The sequence below is a fragment of the Typopeltis vanoorti genome, chromosome 5 (assembly GCF_054136105.1).
Source record: "Typopeltis vanoorti isolate ZY-2024b chromosome 5, IOZ_Tvanoo_1.0, whole genome shotgun sequence".
Classification (NCBI taxonomy): Eukaryota; Metazoa; Arthropoda; class Arachnida; order Uropygi; family Thelyphonidae; genus Typopeltis; species Typopeltis vanoorti.
In genome coordinates this window covers 50,064,264-50,083,189 of record NC_143553.1, presented here as the reverse complement: position 1 = coordinate 50,083,189, position 18,926 = coordinate 50,064,264, and the positions used below count along the sequence as shown (strand labels likewise).

The following is an 18,926-nucleotide window of genomic DNA, read 5'->3' as shown; positions in this document are numbered from 1 at the left end:
GTAGGATTTTTGTTCCTACCAATAGAGGGTATTTGCCTATTCTCTGATGAGAACCAACATTTTGAAATAGCTGTCAAGCCAGTGAAAACCCTATTTAAAAGTGCTGTAAAAGGCAAGCATATAGGAACATTCACGGCATCTGCTGTTCTTAAGCTCAAGGCAATTCTCAGGATAAGGGATGTATTTTCATAAATTGTCACTTTCCAAGCTTATATTTCAAAAGTAAATACTCTTGTGCAACCTGTTTCTGTTTTGTGAAATCTATTTTATTATCGATTTATCTGTACTTTTAATAGCTTTAACAGATTATTATTATTATTATGTGGCATTTCCATGGAGATTCCGTGGATGCTACTTACTTTTCCTGTCTACAGACTGTCACTTTTGAATTCATAATAAAGTCCCCCCCCCCTTATTTTTGGGCTTTTCTTCATGGTCATATTTAATAAATGTTTCTTAATATCCTAACTTCCTATCCTGATAAAATCTGCTATTCATTTAATTCAAATCATTTGTAAACCATCACAATAAACTATAATAACATCATGCCTCCAAATGATTAGCTACTTTACACCATTAGCCTTCTAAAGATTCCAATTACTTCCACAGGCTCATCAGTAGAGGTATGAAGATTGTTGCTATTGTCATTTGGTCTTCGTTTATAGCTATTTAAGAAGAAACTGTTACACCAAGGAATGAAATTCAAACCAGTTGGTAGACTATACTTCAGCTCATGCAAATCAGGTATTTATTTGATTCATTCATGGTGTAATTTGATAGACAATTATCTCAAAGAACTTGTTATAACTATCTTTCTTTCTTTTAAGGTTATACGGTGGTCAGCATTCATAGCGAAGAATTTATAGAGACACAATACACACATGTTAGAATATTACTTTAATTAAAATTAAGCAAGTAACAATCGATGTTTTGACCTCTGTATTGAGGCCATCATCAGGAAAACATACATTTGTACAAGCTACATGATGCTGCACTATACAAAAGTAAGATGAATCTAATGTTTGTTAATTATTTATCCTAGCCTGACCTCTGGTGAGAAGAAAAATGGAACTACATTAAACAATTTCTACAGTCCTTTTATATTGGGATTTTCTTCTGTTTAGAGTTGTTCTGGTTGCTATACGATTGAAGATGAGTCTTCCACATTCTTGGAATAATTAATCCATAATTTTTGTTCAGATTGGGATGATGAAACACGCCACAGAATTGACTGGAAAGGCACTTAGTGCGTGCCTTTCCAGTCAATTCTGTGGCGTGTTTGGAGTGAGTGGTCTGATGACCATGCACTCCAAAGATTATGGCCTTGATAGCCCACGTAACTTTTTTTGCTTTTAATGGAGGATCTTGTGAACTGTTTTTTTATTATAGCCATTTTTTACAAATGTTTGGTTAATAATTTCAAATTCTTGGTTCAGAACTTGTTCACTGGAGCAAATTATTAGGGCTCTGTATTTGAGGGAGCTGATACCCCCCCCCCTAGTTTTTGTGTTGGATGGTGGTATGAATTTTCATGTATGTATTGGCCTGCATATAGGTTTCTGGTAGACAGTGAAGGAGGGGCAGACTGAGGGAAGATGTGTGACGAGTGTGTCTAGAAAAGGAATAAAAAATTATTGAACACTTAAAAAGTAATTAGCTATATCTATTTCACGAAACAGCCATTAAATCATTAGTATACTAATGGAACATTTAATATCCAATAAATATTTCTCTTCCTATATGAGAAACTTCATTTCTTAAATTCCAAAGTTCCTATAAATTTCTTCCACAACTATTATTTCAGTTACTTTTATAACCCGACAGCTAAATAACTTTTCAAACATCTTTCTGAAAGACTGTTATTAACAGAACATTTTCTCACTAGTTCCAAAAAAAACTCTTCCACATCACTCATATCTGCATCTCTCCCTCTCTCTCACTTACTTACACAGCTCCCTCCAGTTGTTTATTATGAGGATGGTCTGAAAAGTTCTCGGCCTTGACCATAGATGGCAACATTATCGGCATGATTTTTTTTTTTTCTAAGTTGGTACATCTCTCATAAGCATCCATATGAAATTGCAAGTCATTCGGTCAAGTAGTTTGTCTTATATAGCTGTCTGAAACAAAAGTGTAGTCTGTATTCCTTGAAATGGATAAAATTGAGTATCATGCAGTTATAAAATTCTTTGTAAAAGAAGGTTTAACGCCAAAAGAAATTCATTCGAAGTTCATAAAAGTTTATGGGCACTCTTCTCCTTTGTTTTCAACAATTAAGAAATGGGCTGGCAAGTTTAAATGTGGCCGTACCAGCCTTGAAGATGATCCACGTGAAAGACGTTCAAAAAGTGTAACACCACCAGAAATCATTGATCAAGGGCACGATATAGTATTGGATGACTGGCGAATCAAATTGCATGAAATTGCTGAGACTATAGGCATTTCAAAAGAATGTGTAGGATATATATTGCATGAAGAATTGCATATGAAAAAGCTTTGCACAAGATGGGGTGGCACGCTTGCTTACAGCAGATCAAAAACGCACTTGCATGAAAATCTCTGAACAGTGCTTGGAGTGTTTTAACAAGAATAAAACTGATTTTGTGCATCAATTTATTACTATGGATGAGACTTGAATTCACCATTACACAGCAGAATCCAAACAGCAGACAAAACAGTGGACAGAAGCCTGTTGTGTTCAGCACCAAAGAATATAAAATCAGTTCCATCAGCAGGAAAGGTCATCGCATTGGTGTTTTGGGATGCTAAAGGCATTTTGTTTATTAATTATCTTGAAAAGGGTAAGATAATAACCGGGGAATATTATTCTGATCTTTTAACCAGATTAGACGAAAAAATTCATGAGAAAAGACCCGGTTTGCAGAAGAAAAAATCACCTTTAATTAGGACAATGCTCCTGCCCACAAAGGTGTTTTGGCAATGGGAAAAATACTGGATCTGCACTATGAATTGTTCGAACATCCACCCTATATCTCATATTTGGCTCCCTCTGACTTCTATCTCTTCCTAAAACTAAAACTCTTCCTCACTGGTCAGTGTTTTTCTTCGAATCAAGAGGTGATTGCAGCTGTAGAGGGGTATTTTGCAGATCTTACTGAGAACCACTACAGGAATGAGATAATGGCAATGGAGCATAGCTGGAATAAATGTATTAGTATTAAGGGAGATTATGTTGAAAAATAAAAATAATTTTGAAATTATAAATTTGTTTTTTCATTGTTAGGCTGAGAACTTTTTAGACTACCCTCGCAGTTATCATGTTCTTTTCACTCATGCATGCTCCAGTGTGAACGATATTTCTGGTTCCACTTCAGTCACGAAGTAAGGGAAACTGCCACTATTAGGTGTTATTTTCATAAACAATAAATTACAGGTAACCACAGTAATTAACTTTAATGAAATGAAAGTACAGACATTTCATACTAAAAATAACAGTACATCATCAGCATAGAAACAAGCAAAAAAAAAAAAAAAAAAATCTGTATGTTCATGGCAGTGGGCTTGAAAGCAGTAAAAATTCTCATTTTCAGTCAACTAAGTAAGTCTTTTCAGCTTATATTTTTTAAACATACACAAATATGCAACTATAACACTAATTTTGGATACAGAAAACTACAAGCAAACCTTATTACTTCCACTTCATTAAATGTTAATGCCATACATAAATATAATTGTTGTTTAATGTTGGAGGTTTAATGGATTTTTTACAACACTCAGAAAGGATTAAAAAGAATTTAATACTTCCTATATTTCGTTCTAGTCACTAGGACATCTACGGGGATTACAAAAATAACTAATGTAACATAACACAAATATCATACAATACTAAGCCCAACCACGTGGGTGACACTAAAGTCCTATCTAGGTGGAGCGCCCTCTAAAGACGGTTGCAGGTGGCCTGGAATATAAAGTAGGATCTCTGGTGATGAGTGTTTCCCAAATTTTCAGAAGCTTAATGCAACCGTATTTATTAAGATTTGGTTGATTTCTAAGAGCTGCTGCTGCTGCTTCTAAGAATAGTCTCTCTTTCTTGAATTTGCTGTGATGGAGCTTGGTGGTTTTCTTCCATGATACTCTGTGGGTGGTGTCCAAGACATGGTCAGCCAAGCCTGAATGACTCTATGCGGATGGATGCTGATCTGCCTGTCTGTCCAAAGTATGCCAGCTTACAGGAACAGGGTACTTTGTAAACTCCAGGCAGAGAGAGAGAGAGAGAGAGGAGGGAGCTGATCTTTTGTAGAACGGATAAGGGTAGGAAGTTTGCGGTGGGGTTTATATGCTGTGTGTAGGTTGTACTTTTTTACATCCGAAAAAATAGCCAAGATTCTAAAAAAGTACAACCTACACACAGCATATAAACCCCACCGCAAACTTGCTACCCTTATCCGTTCTACAAAAGATCAGCTCCCTCCTCTCTCTCTCCCTGGAGTTTACAAAGTACCCTGTTCCTGTAAGCTGGCGTACTTTGGACAGACAGGCAGATCAGCATCCATCTGCCTAGAGGAACACAAGTCTTACATCTGTAAACACAACTATGGTCATTCAGGCTTGGCTGACCATGTCTTGGACACCACCCACAGAGTATCATGGAAGAAAACCACCAAGCTCCATCACAGCAAATTCAAGAAAGAGAGACTATTCTTAGAAGCAGCAGCAGCAGCTCTTAGAAATCAACCAAATCTTAATAAATACGGTTGCATTAAGCTTCCAAAAATTTGGGAAACACTCATCACCAGAGATCCTACTTTATATTCCAGGCCACCTGCAACCGTCTTTAGAGGGCGCTCCACCTAGATAGGACTTTAGTGTCACCCACGTGGTTGGGCTTAGTATTGTATGATATTTGTGTTATGTTACATTAGTTATTTTTGTAATCCCCGTAGATGTCCTAGTGACTAGAACGAAATATAGGAAGTATTAAATTCTTTTTAATCCTTTCTGAGTGTTGTAAAAAATCTATTAAACCTCCAACATTATGTCTTCACAGCACTTAAGCCTCTATACACTAATTGTTGTTGTTTAATTTGTGCTTAAATGATATAGGAAATAACCTGAAAGGAAATATTCAGTTGTTTGCTGATGATGCAAAATTAGGTAAAGTAATAGTTAAATCAAGGCAATGTGGAGAGCTTGTAGGACAATTTAAATGGGCTCTCATTATGGGCAAAAGTTAATGGGTGTCAGTTTAATGTTGAGAAATAATAAATTTAGTTTAATCCTTTATCCAAGTGTGAGCAAACAAAGTTTGCGCCTGAAAGTATCTTCAGGACTGAGGTAAGGTGGTACAACACCGGGCAACTCGTTGCAAAGGTGGAGCAAGCTCATAACACTCCTATCTCAGTATCTCCCATAATGCAAAACACATCTCCTTCTTGCAGATATGTATAATGTTATGCATTAAAGTGGAGGGCCACTACCCAGACTAGTTTCAACCTTTATTGAGGTCTCTTCGGTGGGAGCCAGGCCCAAGCAAGGAGATGTGTTTTGCATTATGGAAGATACTGAGATAAGAGTGTTGTGGGCTTGCTCCACCTTTGCAACGAGTTGCCCGGTGTTGTACCACCTTGCCTCAGTCCTGAAGATACTTTCAGGCGCAAACTTTGTTTGCTCACACTTGGATAAAGGATTAAACTAAATTTATTATAGTCTAACCAAGTGAAAAATAAACTTTCAACATCTTTCTCTAAATCAAGAGTAATTTAATAAAAAGGTGGCACACCGTTTGACAAATCCTATAGGTAGAGATGACCTTGCTAATGCTTCTGCCAGGTATCTCCACTCGGGCCTGGCTCCCACTGAAGAGATACCTTCAGTGTCTCTTCAGTATCTCTCCTGGCTCCCACTGAAGAGATACCTTCAGTGGGAGCCAGGAGAGATACCGAAGAGATACTTTCGACCTCAATAAAGGTCGAAACTAGTCTGGGTAGTGGCCCTCCACCTTAATGCATAACATTATACATATCTGCAAGGAGATGTGTTTTGCATTATGGGAGATACTGAGATAGGAGTGTTGTGAGCTTGCTCCACCTTTGCAACGAGTTGCCCAGTGTTGTACCACCTTACCTCAGTCCTGAAGATACTTTCAGGCGCAAACTTTGTTTGCTCACACTTGGATAAAGAATTAAACTAAATTTATTATAGTCTAACCAAGTGAAAAATAAACTTCCAACAATGTTGAGAAATGTAAGTTATGCATTTTGGGATAAATTGATTATAAGCTGTGTATCACGCTGATGGCACCGCACTCAAAGAAATAGATGAAGCTAGAGATTTATGGGTAATGGTGGTAGATAGAGTTAAAGTTTAGAGGACATACTGTTAAGGTTACTAAGGTAGCCCATAAGATTACTTGGCTATTTGAAGAACATATTAACAAGTAGAGATAAGGAAGCTGTTATTCCTCTTTATAAGGCCTTGATATGCCCACATAATAAATAATAAATAGCAGTAATAATAAAAGCAGAAATGATAAATAGCAGTAATCAATGCAAGTTTTGAAAATAATTTTTTTTTAAAATCACAGTACTATACAATTAAAAGTAAATTAAAATACAATTAAAATTAAATTACAATTAAAAAAAAAAAACAATTGAAAGTAAATGCCGGCCTGGTTGGCCGAGTGGTTACTCTCCAGCCAAAAGGCTACGGGTTCGAATCCCGCCATGGACTTGGATGTTTGTGGATGTCTGTGGAAATACCAGTGGTGGTGGCGGGTGGTAAATGCCGTTGGTGTAGTTGCGGGTCATTGTAGTCGGTGGAGGCAGAGCTACAGAGTAGGTGCCCTCCCTCGATGAGTCCTTGGACCCCCCTGGAGGTGTTATATAATAATAATTTATACATATAAATGCATAAACATAACTATAGTATTACTAAAAAATAAAAGTAAAGCACACTGAAAGGAGTGCACCTTACTTTGGGAGTGTTTTAAAAAATGAATTCACAAAAACTTATACTAACAAATGCTTTTAAACTACACACTTGCAGTATGTTCCAGGTGGACATGGGCTACAGAAGTTCTGGTGTTGGCAAAAGCCATCACTTTTACAACATGTGCAATTTGTATCTGTAAAATAATAAAATTTATATTAATAAGATGTTATATGAAATGTAAAATTCAAAATGGTACATATTTAACAATGAAAAATGCTAACTGGCATATTAACTGTACAAAACATCATGTTGATGACTAACAAAGCAACAAACCCTGAAATTTCAAAACACTGACCTGGTTGGCAAAGTGGTTAACATATCTACTCTCCAATTAGCAGGTCGACTTTGAATCCTGTCATAGGCATGGATGTTTGTTGTTTGTAATTGTCTTTAGGTGGTAGCTGATTTTCGTCATCCAGTGAAAGACAACCACCCTCTTATTGGAGGCCTGGAGTGGCTTGAAAAAGTTCCAGGTTTGGTCTCCAGAGCAGGGTATCCTACAGACTTTAAAAAAAAAAAAAAAAAAAAAAATCCTTGTATCACCCATGGTATAATTGAACTCTAGATTTACAAAAAGCTTTTCTGGGTAGAAGCCACTTAAAACAAAATTGCCACTATTTAAAATTAAGTTTTAAACATTATCCTTCATAAACCATATTCTTGTTTTCAATCATATGTTGCCTTACTATATGCAAACAATAGGCATGTCAAGAATGTCAGTGAAAATTATAAATATTAATGTGAAACATTTGCAAAAAATTTGCAACACAAAATCACTCGGGAAAATCAATTTTCTAGTTAGTTAATTGAATGTTAAATGATAATGCTGTTCAAGTATTTACCCATTCAAGATTAGTTAATTTAACATGTTACATTAAATATGTTTTTGATATTTACAAAAACATTTAATGTAATGTGTTAAATTTAAGTCTACATCTGGTTACTAGAAAGTTGGATAAGTGAGAGATTACTATATATTCAATGATTTGACATGTTTGAAAACATTACATTAAATATGTTTTTGTAAATATCAGTTTGTTTCAGTTCGAGTACAAGTAAATGAATAATGCAAATCATAGTGCAAGCAATCTTTGAAGAGAGCAAGTGATATCTTTCCATTCATTATAAATTAAAGGTGCCAAAAAAATTATATTCTTTGTTTAATCCTTTATCCAAGTTTAAGCAACGTTTGCGTGAAGTAATTTCCCGACTTTGCAACTTGAATATAGAGGCTAATGACGTCCCATCACTTGCCTTAGTATCCCATAATGCAAAGCATACCCTTACAGACATGTATAATGCATATGTACATTTATATTGTCTGCAATATAAATGTAGATATGCATTATACATGTCTGTAAGGATATGCTTTGCATTATGGGATACTACAGCAAGAGATGTGAAGTCATTAGCCTCTCTATATGAGTTGCCCAGTCATGAAATAACTTCATGCACAAACTTTCTTTGCTTACACTTGGATAAAGGATTAAACCAAGAATATAATTTCTTGGCACCTTTAAATTATAGTATAACCAAGTGGAAAAACTTTCAACGTCTATCTCTAATCCAAAGTATTTAAGTAATAAGGTGTGACACCTTTTGGCTACTTGTATATGGAAATATGATTTCTGCATTACTTAGACCTTGGTATTACTTCTGGATCTGGCTCCCATTTACTGCAAAGCCTGGGATTTTATTCTTACCATTCACGTTACGCTATTTAATTCTTTTCTCTCATCAAGACACATACCAAGCGAATTTGTACCAAGCCATACTGTCCTCATTCCAAAACCTAACAGAGATCACACCTTAATCAGCAGTTGGAGACCTATTTCTCTATTTAATACTGGCTACAAGATATTTTTCTGCATTATCAATAACAGGCTCAAAGTGGGAATGAGATACATAATTAAAAGCACACACAGGTGTATGGAGTTCCAGGAAAGCAGGAGAATTTAATCTATTTCTGATACATGATCTAATCTGCTGAGTTAATATGAAAAAGCAGTCGATGGCAGTGCTATCAGGTAGACCTTACTCAAGCATCTGATAATGTCCACCATTCCTCTCTGTTCCGCATCCTCCAGCAAACTGGTGTAGGTAAAACGCTGCTATCTGTTATCAAAAGAGCCAATTCAACTACCTGACTCCTAGTAAATGAGTTCCTGTCCGACCCGGTTAAAATTTGAAAAGGAGCCAAGCAAGGCTACCCTCTCAGTCCGTTGCTCTTTCCACAGGTTCTTGAACCTTTCTTACAGGAAGTCGACAATACACATGCTGTGCAAGGAATAACAGTTCCTTCAACTACGAAGGAAAATACGGTATTAGCATATGCCGATGACGTAATGGGCACTTTGAAGGATAATGATTCCATATGTATCTTTTTTGATATTTTGGAAAAATTCAGCAAGATCAGTGGATTAACTATTAATGCAGACAAGAGAAAATTAAAAATTTTTTGAAAGTGGGATCTTGGAGGCATTCCTTTTGGACTAACCCCTAAGAGTGAGCCCCTCGTTATACTTGGAATTCCCTTCTCCACATACCTAATATTACCAGTTCAAGAAATTACATGCAAAAACTTTGAAACCTTAGAGGACTGAAAAATAGGGCCACTTTCCTTTTCTTCTAAAGCCATAGTACTCAAAACCATAATCTTTCCTGCTCAGATGTACATAATTACTATTACAGACATCACAGAAGCTGAAGATAAGCAATTATACAGTAAGCCTGTTCAATGTTTTTGGTCCAGCCGATATCAAGAAATCAAAAAAGAAGTTCTTCAACTATCAAAGAAGTATGAAAGAATTGGGCTTCCAGTCTTGAAATTCTGCTATTTAAGTGATACAGCTTCAAAAATCCACAAAATAGTTAAGACCAATCACACATGTGCAGACTTTCTACCTGGGTTTTCATTTTCCCCCATTTAGAATAAATGATTAATAAGGGTCCAAAAGCTGAGATACTACAACACTCTGTGCTTAACTCTAAGACTGCTACAACGCTATGGCAATGACAGTCTTTCCATTAAAAAAAATAATAAAATTTGGTATAAAGAAACCTTTAATCTCTTTTGCTGTGAACTTCCACAGTTGGGTACTGACAACAATATTTGTTTCATAACTTATTGAAGTTCCAAGGATACCCTAACAGAAGGGATCTTGCTTGGAGAATTACATATAGTCGTCTCCCAGTCAATACCATAAAATGGAAGTACTTTAACATTGGAGATCCAATCTGTGACATCTGTTACTGATTGGAAACACTAGAACATGAATTCTACAGCTGCCCTCTTGCTCATTGTATTTGGAACAAATTATGTAATGTGTTGGGCATTCCATTAATTACAACAGAACAAGTTTTTTTGCAGTACCCACCACCTGTCAGCAATGGGAAGAGAATTTTGATTTTTATAATTAATGAATCCGCACGGTTAGCCTAGTGGCTGTGTGCTTCACAACCATATGCCTGGGGAAGGAATGTCCTAGGTTTGATTCCCGTTGGTGACGTGAGGAGCTGAAGGATCTTCCTCATCCATAGTCAAGTTAGTTGGTCTTGGGAGTGGGATAGGGTTTTTTCCCCCAGTTTATCTGGTTTTTCATCCTGCAAAGCAGGCAAACCGGTCTTGAGAACTCAACACTACAGGTCATAGAATACACCAGGGGCGTTGGGGTGACCACCTTATCCTGTGAAGGGTTTGAGGTCTGATGATTAATAAACCCTTGACACCATAAGGCAAAACAGGGTATAAAGAAGATGAGATGAGATAATTAATGAATTAAAATACCATTTATGGAAGAAAGAAACATGAATTTGAAAAAACCAGCAATATGACAACCAAATGCTTTATAATATTGTATTGTGGAAATTTTATTGTTCAGTCAGACAATTTTTGTATTTAGAAAAAAGCATTCTAGGACAGTGCTTCCCAAACTTCTGGATGTCAGGGCCCCCTTTGCAAAAATTAAAATATTTCACGGCCCCCCTCGAAAAAAAATCGTAACAGAGAGATATATTATTATAATATTTATTGTATTATTTATATTTAATACAAAACATACATAGCGAATATTGCAAAAATCAAATGCACATATTACATTTTTTGCCTCTTACCGTTTGGTTCTGAAGATGATGCGGGCTGTTCTGGTAAAATATGAAATACTGTCCTTTTTTTTTTTAGTCTGTTTCTGCTTCTTCTGATTGTTCGCGGGATTTTTTTTTTTATTTTTTATCATCCACTTATCCATCTCAGGGTTAAATTTTTTAACGTAGAATAGATCAAATAATATCACCACTTACCGATACTGGCACACCACAGACTGATAACATGAAATTAGTGAATATTACCTGAATAAGGGAATCCCCCAGACCAGGAACATTTTTCACTTTTGTGACTTTTCTCCTTTTACGGTAATTAAGCCTAACGTGAAACAGACAGCAAAGGCAGTCTGTTTATTAAAACGTGCATATGATTGGTGCGGTATTAACAAAAGATCGCGCAACCGAAAGATAAAAGCATAGCTGACAATTGAGTTGAAATGCTAACTCTCTTCAACCGAATTCCATATGTGAAACTGCCATAACATTCATTATATATATATATATATTACTTAGTTTTAACACGTTCGGTTGAATTTTATTGCTGCCTTGGGAAATCGGACTCGCACACATCTAATTAATAACAATAGTTTGTTATATACTGTGTTTGCCCAAGCAACATATGGTTTTGTTTCAGTCTATACAGCAGAGTTTCTGTATAAGGGGACATGTGATTCATCAATTAGCATGTTTTTATCCCAGTTGTCTCTAATTGCACTATTTGTTGAGAAATATATTACACAGACTCCTCATACATTATTCACTGGCATAATAAAAGTACTTATTTTTATAGTGGCTCTTAGGGAGGGCGTGTTGTTTACCACTGCAAGCGAGTTACTATATCCCCTATCCCCACATGAACTTTTAAGCTTTTTTCATGTGTGAAGTATATGCGAAACTTTTATTGGTAACAGAAAACTAGCTCGGATGACAGTGATAATATAAAACGAGTTTTGATATGTATATAAAGTCAATATCAACAGTCCCTGATTACAAACGCGTTATGAAAGGGACAGAAAGATTTGGAACTTCCCTGGAGAGCATTCAAAGTAAATACAATTAACCACTGCTTTGAAATGAAACATATGAATAAGCAATATTTACTAATATTCGTTAAGCGCCGAAATACGCAGGAAGCAAAGTTTGTGAACCAACAGCAATGTGTGAATTTTTCCATTAAAATATAAAAAATAACAAAAAAAAAATAATAAAAGTTAAATACGTTTCTTTTAAAATAAAAAAAAAAATATACTTAGTCTTAAAACATTTTAAATTTGTTTTCATTATTTCACGGATCCCCTCAACAAAACCTACGGCCCCCAAGGGGGCCGCAGCCCACAGTTTGGGAAGCGCTGTTCTAGGAGATATCAAATTTTTGACTAGATGGTCTAGGCCAGTGGTTCCCAACCTTTTTCCACTTGTGTACCCCTTTTAAACCCATTTCTAAGGGGTTTAAAAGGGGTACACAAATTGTACCCTTTGTTTTTAAAATAGCTGTTTTTAAATACCGACATTTATTGTTCCATAACTAACGTTTCGCATTTTGTTTACTTTACTTGTTTTTCCATCATTACTGGTTATTTTTCATGTACCCCTGAATGGCCTGCACGTACCACAGGGGCACACGTGCTACCGGTTGGGAGCCGATGGTGTAACCATCCACATTAAGCAATATTCACTCAGGTGAGATAAAATTCTATCTATTTTTGCTATGAGAGGTTTTTTAAATGGTTCCATCCTCTTAATTCAATGTGGTCTTATAGTCAATTGCATGAATGACTGCAGAGCAATCCCATGCAGAGAAGGCCAACTCAAGGTTAACTCAGATAAGGCTAACGACCTGGGTATCAGTCATATTTGCACTTTAGCTTTAACTGGTCTTTTGGTTGTTCATCTATATGTGATTGGTGAAACAGGAAAATTGATAGCCTTTGGCTATATGATGATATAAATGAGTTGAGGCCTTTTCTCTATCTCTCATACTATCTGTCTTTTCTTTCTCCTAATATTATCAGGCTCTCCTGCACCCCCCCCCCAGGCCTATGATGAGCACCCCTTTACTTTTCCATTTCAATAAAGGTCAAAACCAGTTTGAGTAGTGACACTTCCCATAATGCATAGCATTATACATGTCTGTAAGGATATGTTGTACTTTGCATTATGGGATAGTAAGGCAAGTGATGTGAAGTCATTAGCCTCTATTGAGTTACCCAGTTGTGAAATTACTTCATGTGCAAACTTTGTTTACAATTGTATAAAGGATTAAGCCAAGAATATAATTTCTTGGCACCTTTAATTTATAGTAAAAGCAAGTGGAAAAACTTTCAACATCAACTCCCTTCATTATATGGTACCAAGCAGTTTTATGGAAAAAAATATGGTGATGACTACCATATTGAAGTCAAAACTAAGATAAAATAAACTTAATTACTTACCATTTCAAATCTTCGATTAAGTAATCTGAAGTACATGTTGCAGTAAGAGGAGCAATGAGGATCCCCCCCCACACACACACCAATAAAATTATTTAAATGTTGCTATTATAAATAGAGCATATAGCTGATGTTCTAATCTAGAAGCAAGTCAATTCTTTTAAAAAAATCTACTTTTGCTTGCTTCTAATATGGCCCATGTGCCTCAATATGAGAATCTAATCAACTTTGAATGTTCTGTCATCGTCATGCATATGCAAAAAACAGTGGCTTCAGTTTGTGTGCCTCATCAACATTTCCTGCACTGCAAGTTCTTTTGTAGTTATTATACAGAAAAGTTCTGAGGCAACTGCTTTATTGATGTTAAGGAATTTCTCAAAGAGTTCTTTGGAATGAGAGAGGACAAACTCTTCCACATTTTTCAATGTTGCTTCTGATTTGCTTCAAGCTGCCACTTCAGTTCCTTGCTGTCATTTGTTGGTTTCTATTCTTTGGGGCACAATTAGGGCCTCAAATTGTTCCATGCTGCTGACAATTTTTAACTTGTATTCTTTCACATTTTGCTAATGTTATCTGTAGTATCTATGATATAACTTTTCCAGAAATCTTAATGTCACTATCAGTTGCATGAAACATTGTTTGAACATGAGATTATGGTACTTGGTCTTAAAGATTTTGATGATATACTGATTCACTGACTGGACCAATAAGATGAGTATTCAGAAGTGGGAGGCAGGGAGGAAAAATTTGCTTTTATGAATCCTGGAGAAATGCTAAAAGTCTCAGTTACGAGCTGATGTGTTATCAACAACCGATTCATCTTCACCAAGTTCTTAGTCTGAAGACACTAAGCTAGTGTAAAATAATTTACAAACCAATATTGAAAATTTTCAATGGGGTGGGAGTCATACATACTTTTCAATTGCTACTCTTTACAAAAAAATCACTAAGAATCAAAGAAATCATAATCTTTGTCCTCAGAATGATATATAAGGAGCATCAATTTGAAGTTTCCTTAAGCATTCAATCCCACTATCAACATTATATGATCTTTTGATGCCTTGTGTCCTGGCAGCTTCTATTCATTCTTCATAATGCATGTTCTTTTGGGCATTGTTTCGTTAAAACTGAACACCCGGAAAGGTGAATAACTCAGACAAGTTCTTCAAATGTGCCTAGGAATTTCTTAGCAGAAATGTTGCCATTCCTCATAACTGATTCATTTCTATTGCTTTAAATTCAAATGTGTAACCTGGATCTTATTTTTCCAGATCAGAAAATATGGTCCACATCTTATATATTTCTGGTAAGGCATCTACATCTTTCACATCACTATGCAAATCAATTTAGCAGATTATTTTCAGAAAGCAGTAAAAATTGCCCCTACTGGCTTAACCACTTTAATGGAGTCTTTCTCTGCAATCCCATAGTGTTTGCATTATTAACAATATCTTTCACAGTTGACCATGACATAATACCAGTATCAATTCTTGTGAATGTGACATCATGGAGTTTGAGAACAGTTGATGAGGACAGACTAACTGTACGTGAGCAAGAGATATATGGGGAACTGAGAAAACTTGATGTTAATAAGGCTGTGAGACGATAATATATCACCACGTTTTTGAAGGAATGTGCCAGGGAGTTGGCATCTGCCTTGACATATTTGTTTAATATGAGAGTTGCACTGGTCAAGTTCCAAAGGAGTGGAAGGCGGGAAAGATTGTGCCGGTCAAAATTTGATGGAATGTGGAGGGCATCAGTTTGAAGAAAGGAGATTCTGATTTCATTGTATAAGGCAATTGACTAAGGTTTCTTTCTAGTCTCTGGAACAAGAGCAGAAAATATGAAGAAAGGTCAAGATGCAATTTACAGTCTAATGCAGTATTTCCCAAAGTGTGGTATGTGGCACTTTTTTAATTTGTATTGCTTTTGTTTAGCTTTTAAATTTTTTCCTGCCATATTATTGCAAATAAGTGCATGTCTGTTCTATAATTAATTTTTCAATAACCAGAAAATGGAAAGGAAACTTTTGTCTCTTAGCATGTATTAAATGACATCCATTAGGGCATATTTAAATAACAGCATAATCATGTTCCAACTGCATGGTTTGAACTGTCTGCATTAAAAGTTTAAACCCAAGTCAGATCTCTTAAATATCTACTTTCATGTATTGTATTTATATAACTATTTAATATTTTTTTAAAAAAAAATTCAAGTTGCTAGTTTATTATAACATAAATGTTAAAAAATAAATACCTTTATAACTTTTTTTCTAAAATGAATGAAATACTATTATTTTGAATTTTTAATATTATTAATTTGAATGAAGTACTATTATAACTTTGGCCAAATTGCTTTTGTCTGAGGGGGGGGTAAGGTACCCCAGTGTTACTGAAATTTTAAAAGGGAATATGTGGATACTGAAGGTTTGGGAAACACTTGTCTAACAGAGAGGAGAAAGGATGATAAGATACAGACATAAGTTGGTAATGGGTTCTTATCAGATTAGCACTGAAGAGGCTTTTCACAGAATGGTGGGAGATAGGGGGAAAGAGGTCATCCCTGGAAATTGTATAAGGAGGATGTGAGAAAAGGAGGGTGGTTTTTATTATTATTATTATTATCCAAGACCCCATGGAGTCAAAGACTCATCTAGGAGGTCCTTTTATCAAACACACAGCTCATCATATCATGCTTTAAACACACTCAAATTCTCTGCAGATTATAAATCTGCAGATTTATAACTTTTTTTCTAAAATGAATGAAATACTATTATTTTGAATTTTTAATATTATTAATTTGAATGAAGTACTATTATAACTTTGGCCAAATTGCTTTTGTCTGAGGGGGGGGGTAAGGTACCCCAGTGTTACTGAAATTTTAAAAGGGAATATGTGGATACTGAAGGTTTGGGAAACACTTGTCTAACAGAGAGGAGAAAGGATGATAAGATACAGACATAAGTTGGTAATGGGTTCTTATCAGATTAGCACTGAAGAGGCTTTTCACAGAATGGTGGGAGATAGGGGGAAAGAGGTCATCCCTGGAAATTGTATAAGGAGGATGTGAGAAAAGGAGGGTGGTTTTTATTATTATTATTATTATCCAAGACCCCATGGAGTCAAAGACTCATCTAGGAGGTCCTTTTATCAAACACACAGCTCATCATATCATGCTTTAAACACACTCAAATTCTCTGCAGACACCACTCTCTCAGGCAAAGCATTCCAATCATTCGCAACTCTGCATGAAAAAAACCTGCTTATCACTCCCTTAGTCACACCCTCCTTATACAGCTTCCAGGGATGATCTTTGATTCTCCCCTGATCTCCAAATATTTTCTGTAGAACCTATCCAGCATTGATCCTATAACAACCCCTTAATAACTTGTAGGTCTCTATCATATCTCCCTTCCTGTCCACCAGACTCTGCAAGTTGCATCTTCTCAATCTTTCCTCATACTCGACATTCCAGAGGTTAGAAACTACCTTAGTCAGTTGCCTCTGGACCCTCTCCAACATCTCTTCTTCCTTCTGAAAACCAGGTGACCAAATCTGGGCACAATAGTCCATGTGTGGCCTAATCAATGGAACAAGAATCTCCCTACTTCAAGTCAGTGTCCTCCGCATCATTCCTAGAAGCTTTTCTGTTGTCTTCACAATTTTGGCTATGTGTCCCCTAAATTTCAGATCCTTATCCATTATCACTCCTAGATCTCTTATTTCCTCCACCTCCGACAATATATCCTCACCAAGCATAAATTCTGCATCCTATTTTTGTTTTCCAAATTTTAAAACCTTTTTGCAACATTGAACTCTCATCCCCATTCCCATGCCCAATCACTCAATTTATTCAAGTCAACATCTTCTCTACTCTTCATGGTTCGTCCAAACTTTCCATCATCTGCAAACAACTGAATATCTCCATCCAAATCTTCACCAATATCATTAATATACAAGTTAAACAGCAATGGCCCTAAAACCACCCCAAGGCACACTACTAGTAACTTTCCCTTTCCTGAATATCGCTCCCCCCATACACAACTTGTTGATACCTATCAGATAGCCAGTCTCCAATCCAATGCACCAATTGAATATCCAATGCTATCCACTCCAGTTTGACTATCAACTTTTCATGTGGTAATCTATTAAAAGCCTTCGCAAAATCTAAGTATATTACTGTGTATCCGTCTCCTCTGTCCATGGAAGCAGTCACCTTATTGTAATATGTAAGTAGATTACTAAAACATGACCTTCCTTTAGCAAATCCATGCTGTCCACCAAAGATAATACCATGGTTGTCAACCCAATTCTGGATCCTAGTTCTCACAAGCTTCTCCAACAACTTAACTACAACACCTGACACAGATAGGCCTATAGTTCGATGCTTGAGTTTTATCACCTCCTTTATGAAGTGGGACAATCTTCCACTCCTTAGGAACTTGACCAAGTGCAAGACTCATATTAAAAACATATGTCAAGGCTGGCATCAACTCCCTGGCACATTCCTTCAGAATACGTGGTGATATATTATCAAGTCCAACAGCCTTATTTACATCTAGTTTGCTCAACTCCCCATACACTTCTTGCTCACTTACAGACAGTCTCTCTTCCCCATCATCAACTGCTCTGAATCTCTCCATGAAGTCACATTCACAAGATTGAAAGACCTTCATGAACTGCTCATTAAGTATCTCCATCACATCTTCTGCAACAGCTGTCTTTATACCATTTTCTCCAATCAATGTCATCCTTCCATAATCATTCTTTCTTTTGTTGGCTACATATCAAAAGAACTCCTTAGGATTCTTTTTGGCTTCATTAGCTAACTGCTGTTCATATCTTTCTTTAGCTACCCTCACCAACCAAGTCACCCGTCTTGCCTGGTCTTTGTAGTCTTCATAGAATTGGTTATTTCCACTTCTCTTATGCTGCCTCCATAATGCCCCTTTTCTCTGTACAGCATGCTTAATCTCTTTAATTTCATTCATTTCACACCTACCTTATTTAACCTTCTCACCCATTTAGACATGGCATCTATAAAAAAAAAAAAAAAAAAATCAGCTAACACCTTTTTATTCCCGTATATGGGAGTAGGCGAGGCCATTTAGCCCTAACTTTGGAGACTGAGTGAGCAGTTCAATCTCCACTGGTACCAATCAGAGATAGATGGCCCAAGACAATCACTAATTAAGCGGTACACAGTGAAGGGAGATGGCTCAAATGTGCCACCATCTCGTGGTCCCTAACCCTAACACAATATATTTAATGTCTGAAATAATGTAGGTTCTACGGTCGATTTTCTTGAGTTTACGGGACGAAAAACCCGCTTGCCCGTGCCAGAGATCGACTAACTCGGGAACCGCTCTAAAAAAGGCTTAGAAAAATTTCCTCTAGTCGCCGACTAGACTCGAAACCAAGTCTTCCTTCAACCGGTCAAGCG

General features: G+C 36.3%; 1 protein-coding gene across 3 annotated transcripts in view; it reads right to left on the bottom strand.

Moving 5' to 3' along the window:
• Positions 1-18,926, bottom strand: part of LOC150106395 (uncharacterized) — a 137,136-nt gene that overhangs the window by 77,242 nt on the left and 40,968 nt on the right. For all 3 annotated transcript variants that reach the window (XM_090392421.1, XM_090392420.1, XM_090392422.1), the window contains exon 3: positions 7,000-7,084. In XM_090392421.1, coding sequence (XP_090248547.1) covers positions 7,000-7,084 — 85 coding nt within the window. The remainder of the gene's footprint in view (positions 1-6,999; positions 7,085-18,926) is intronic.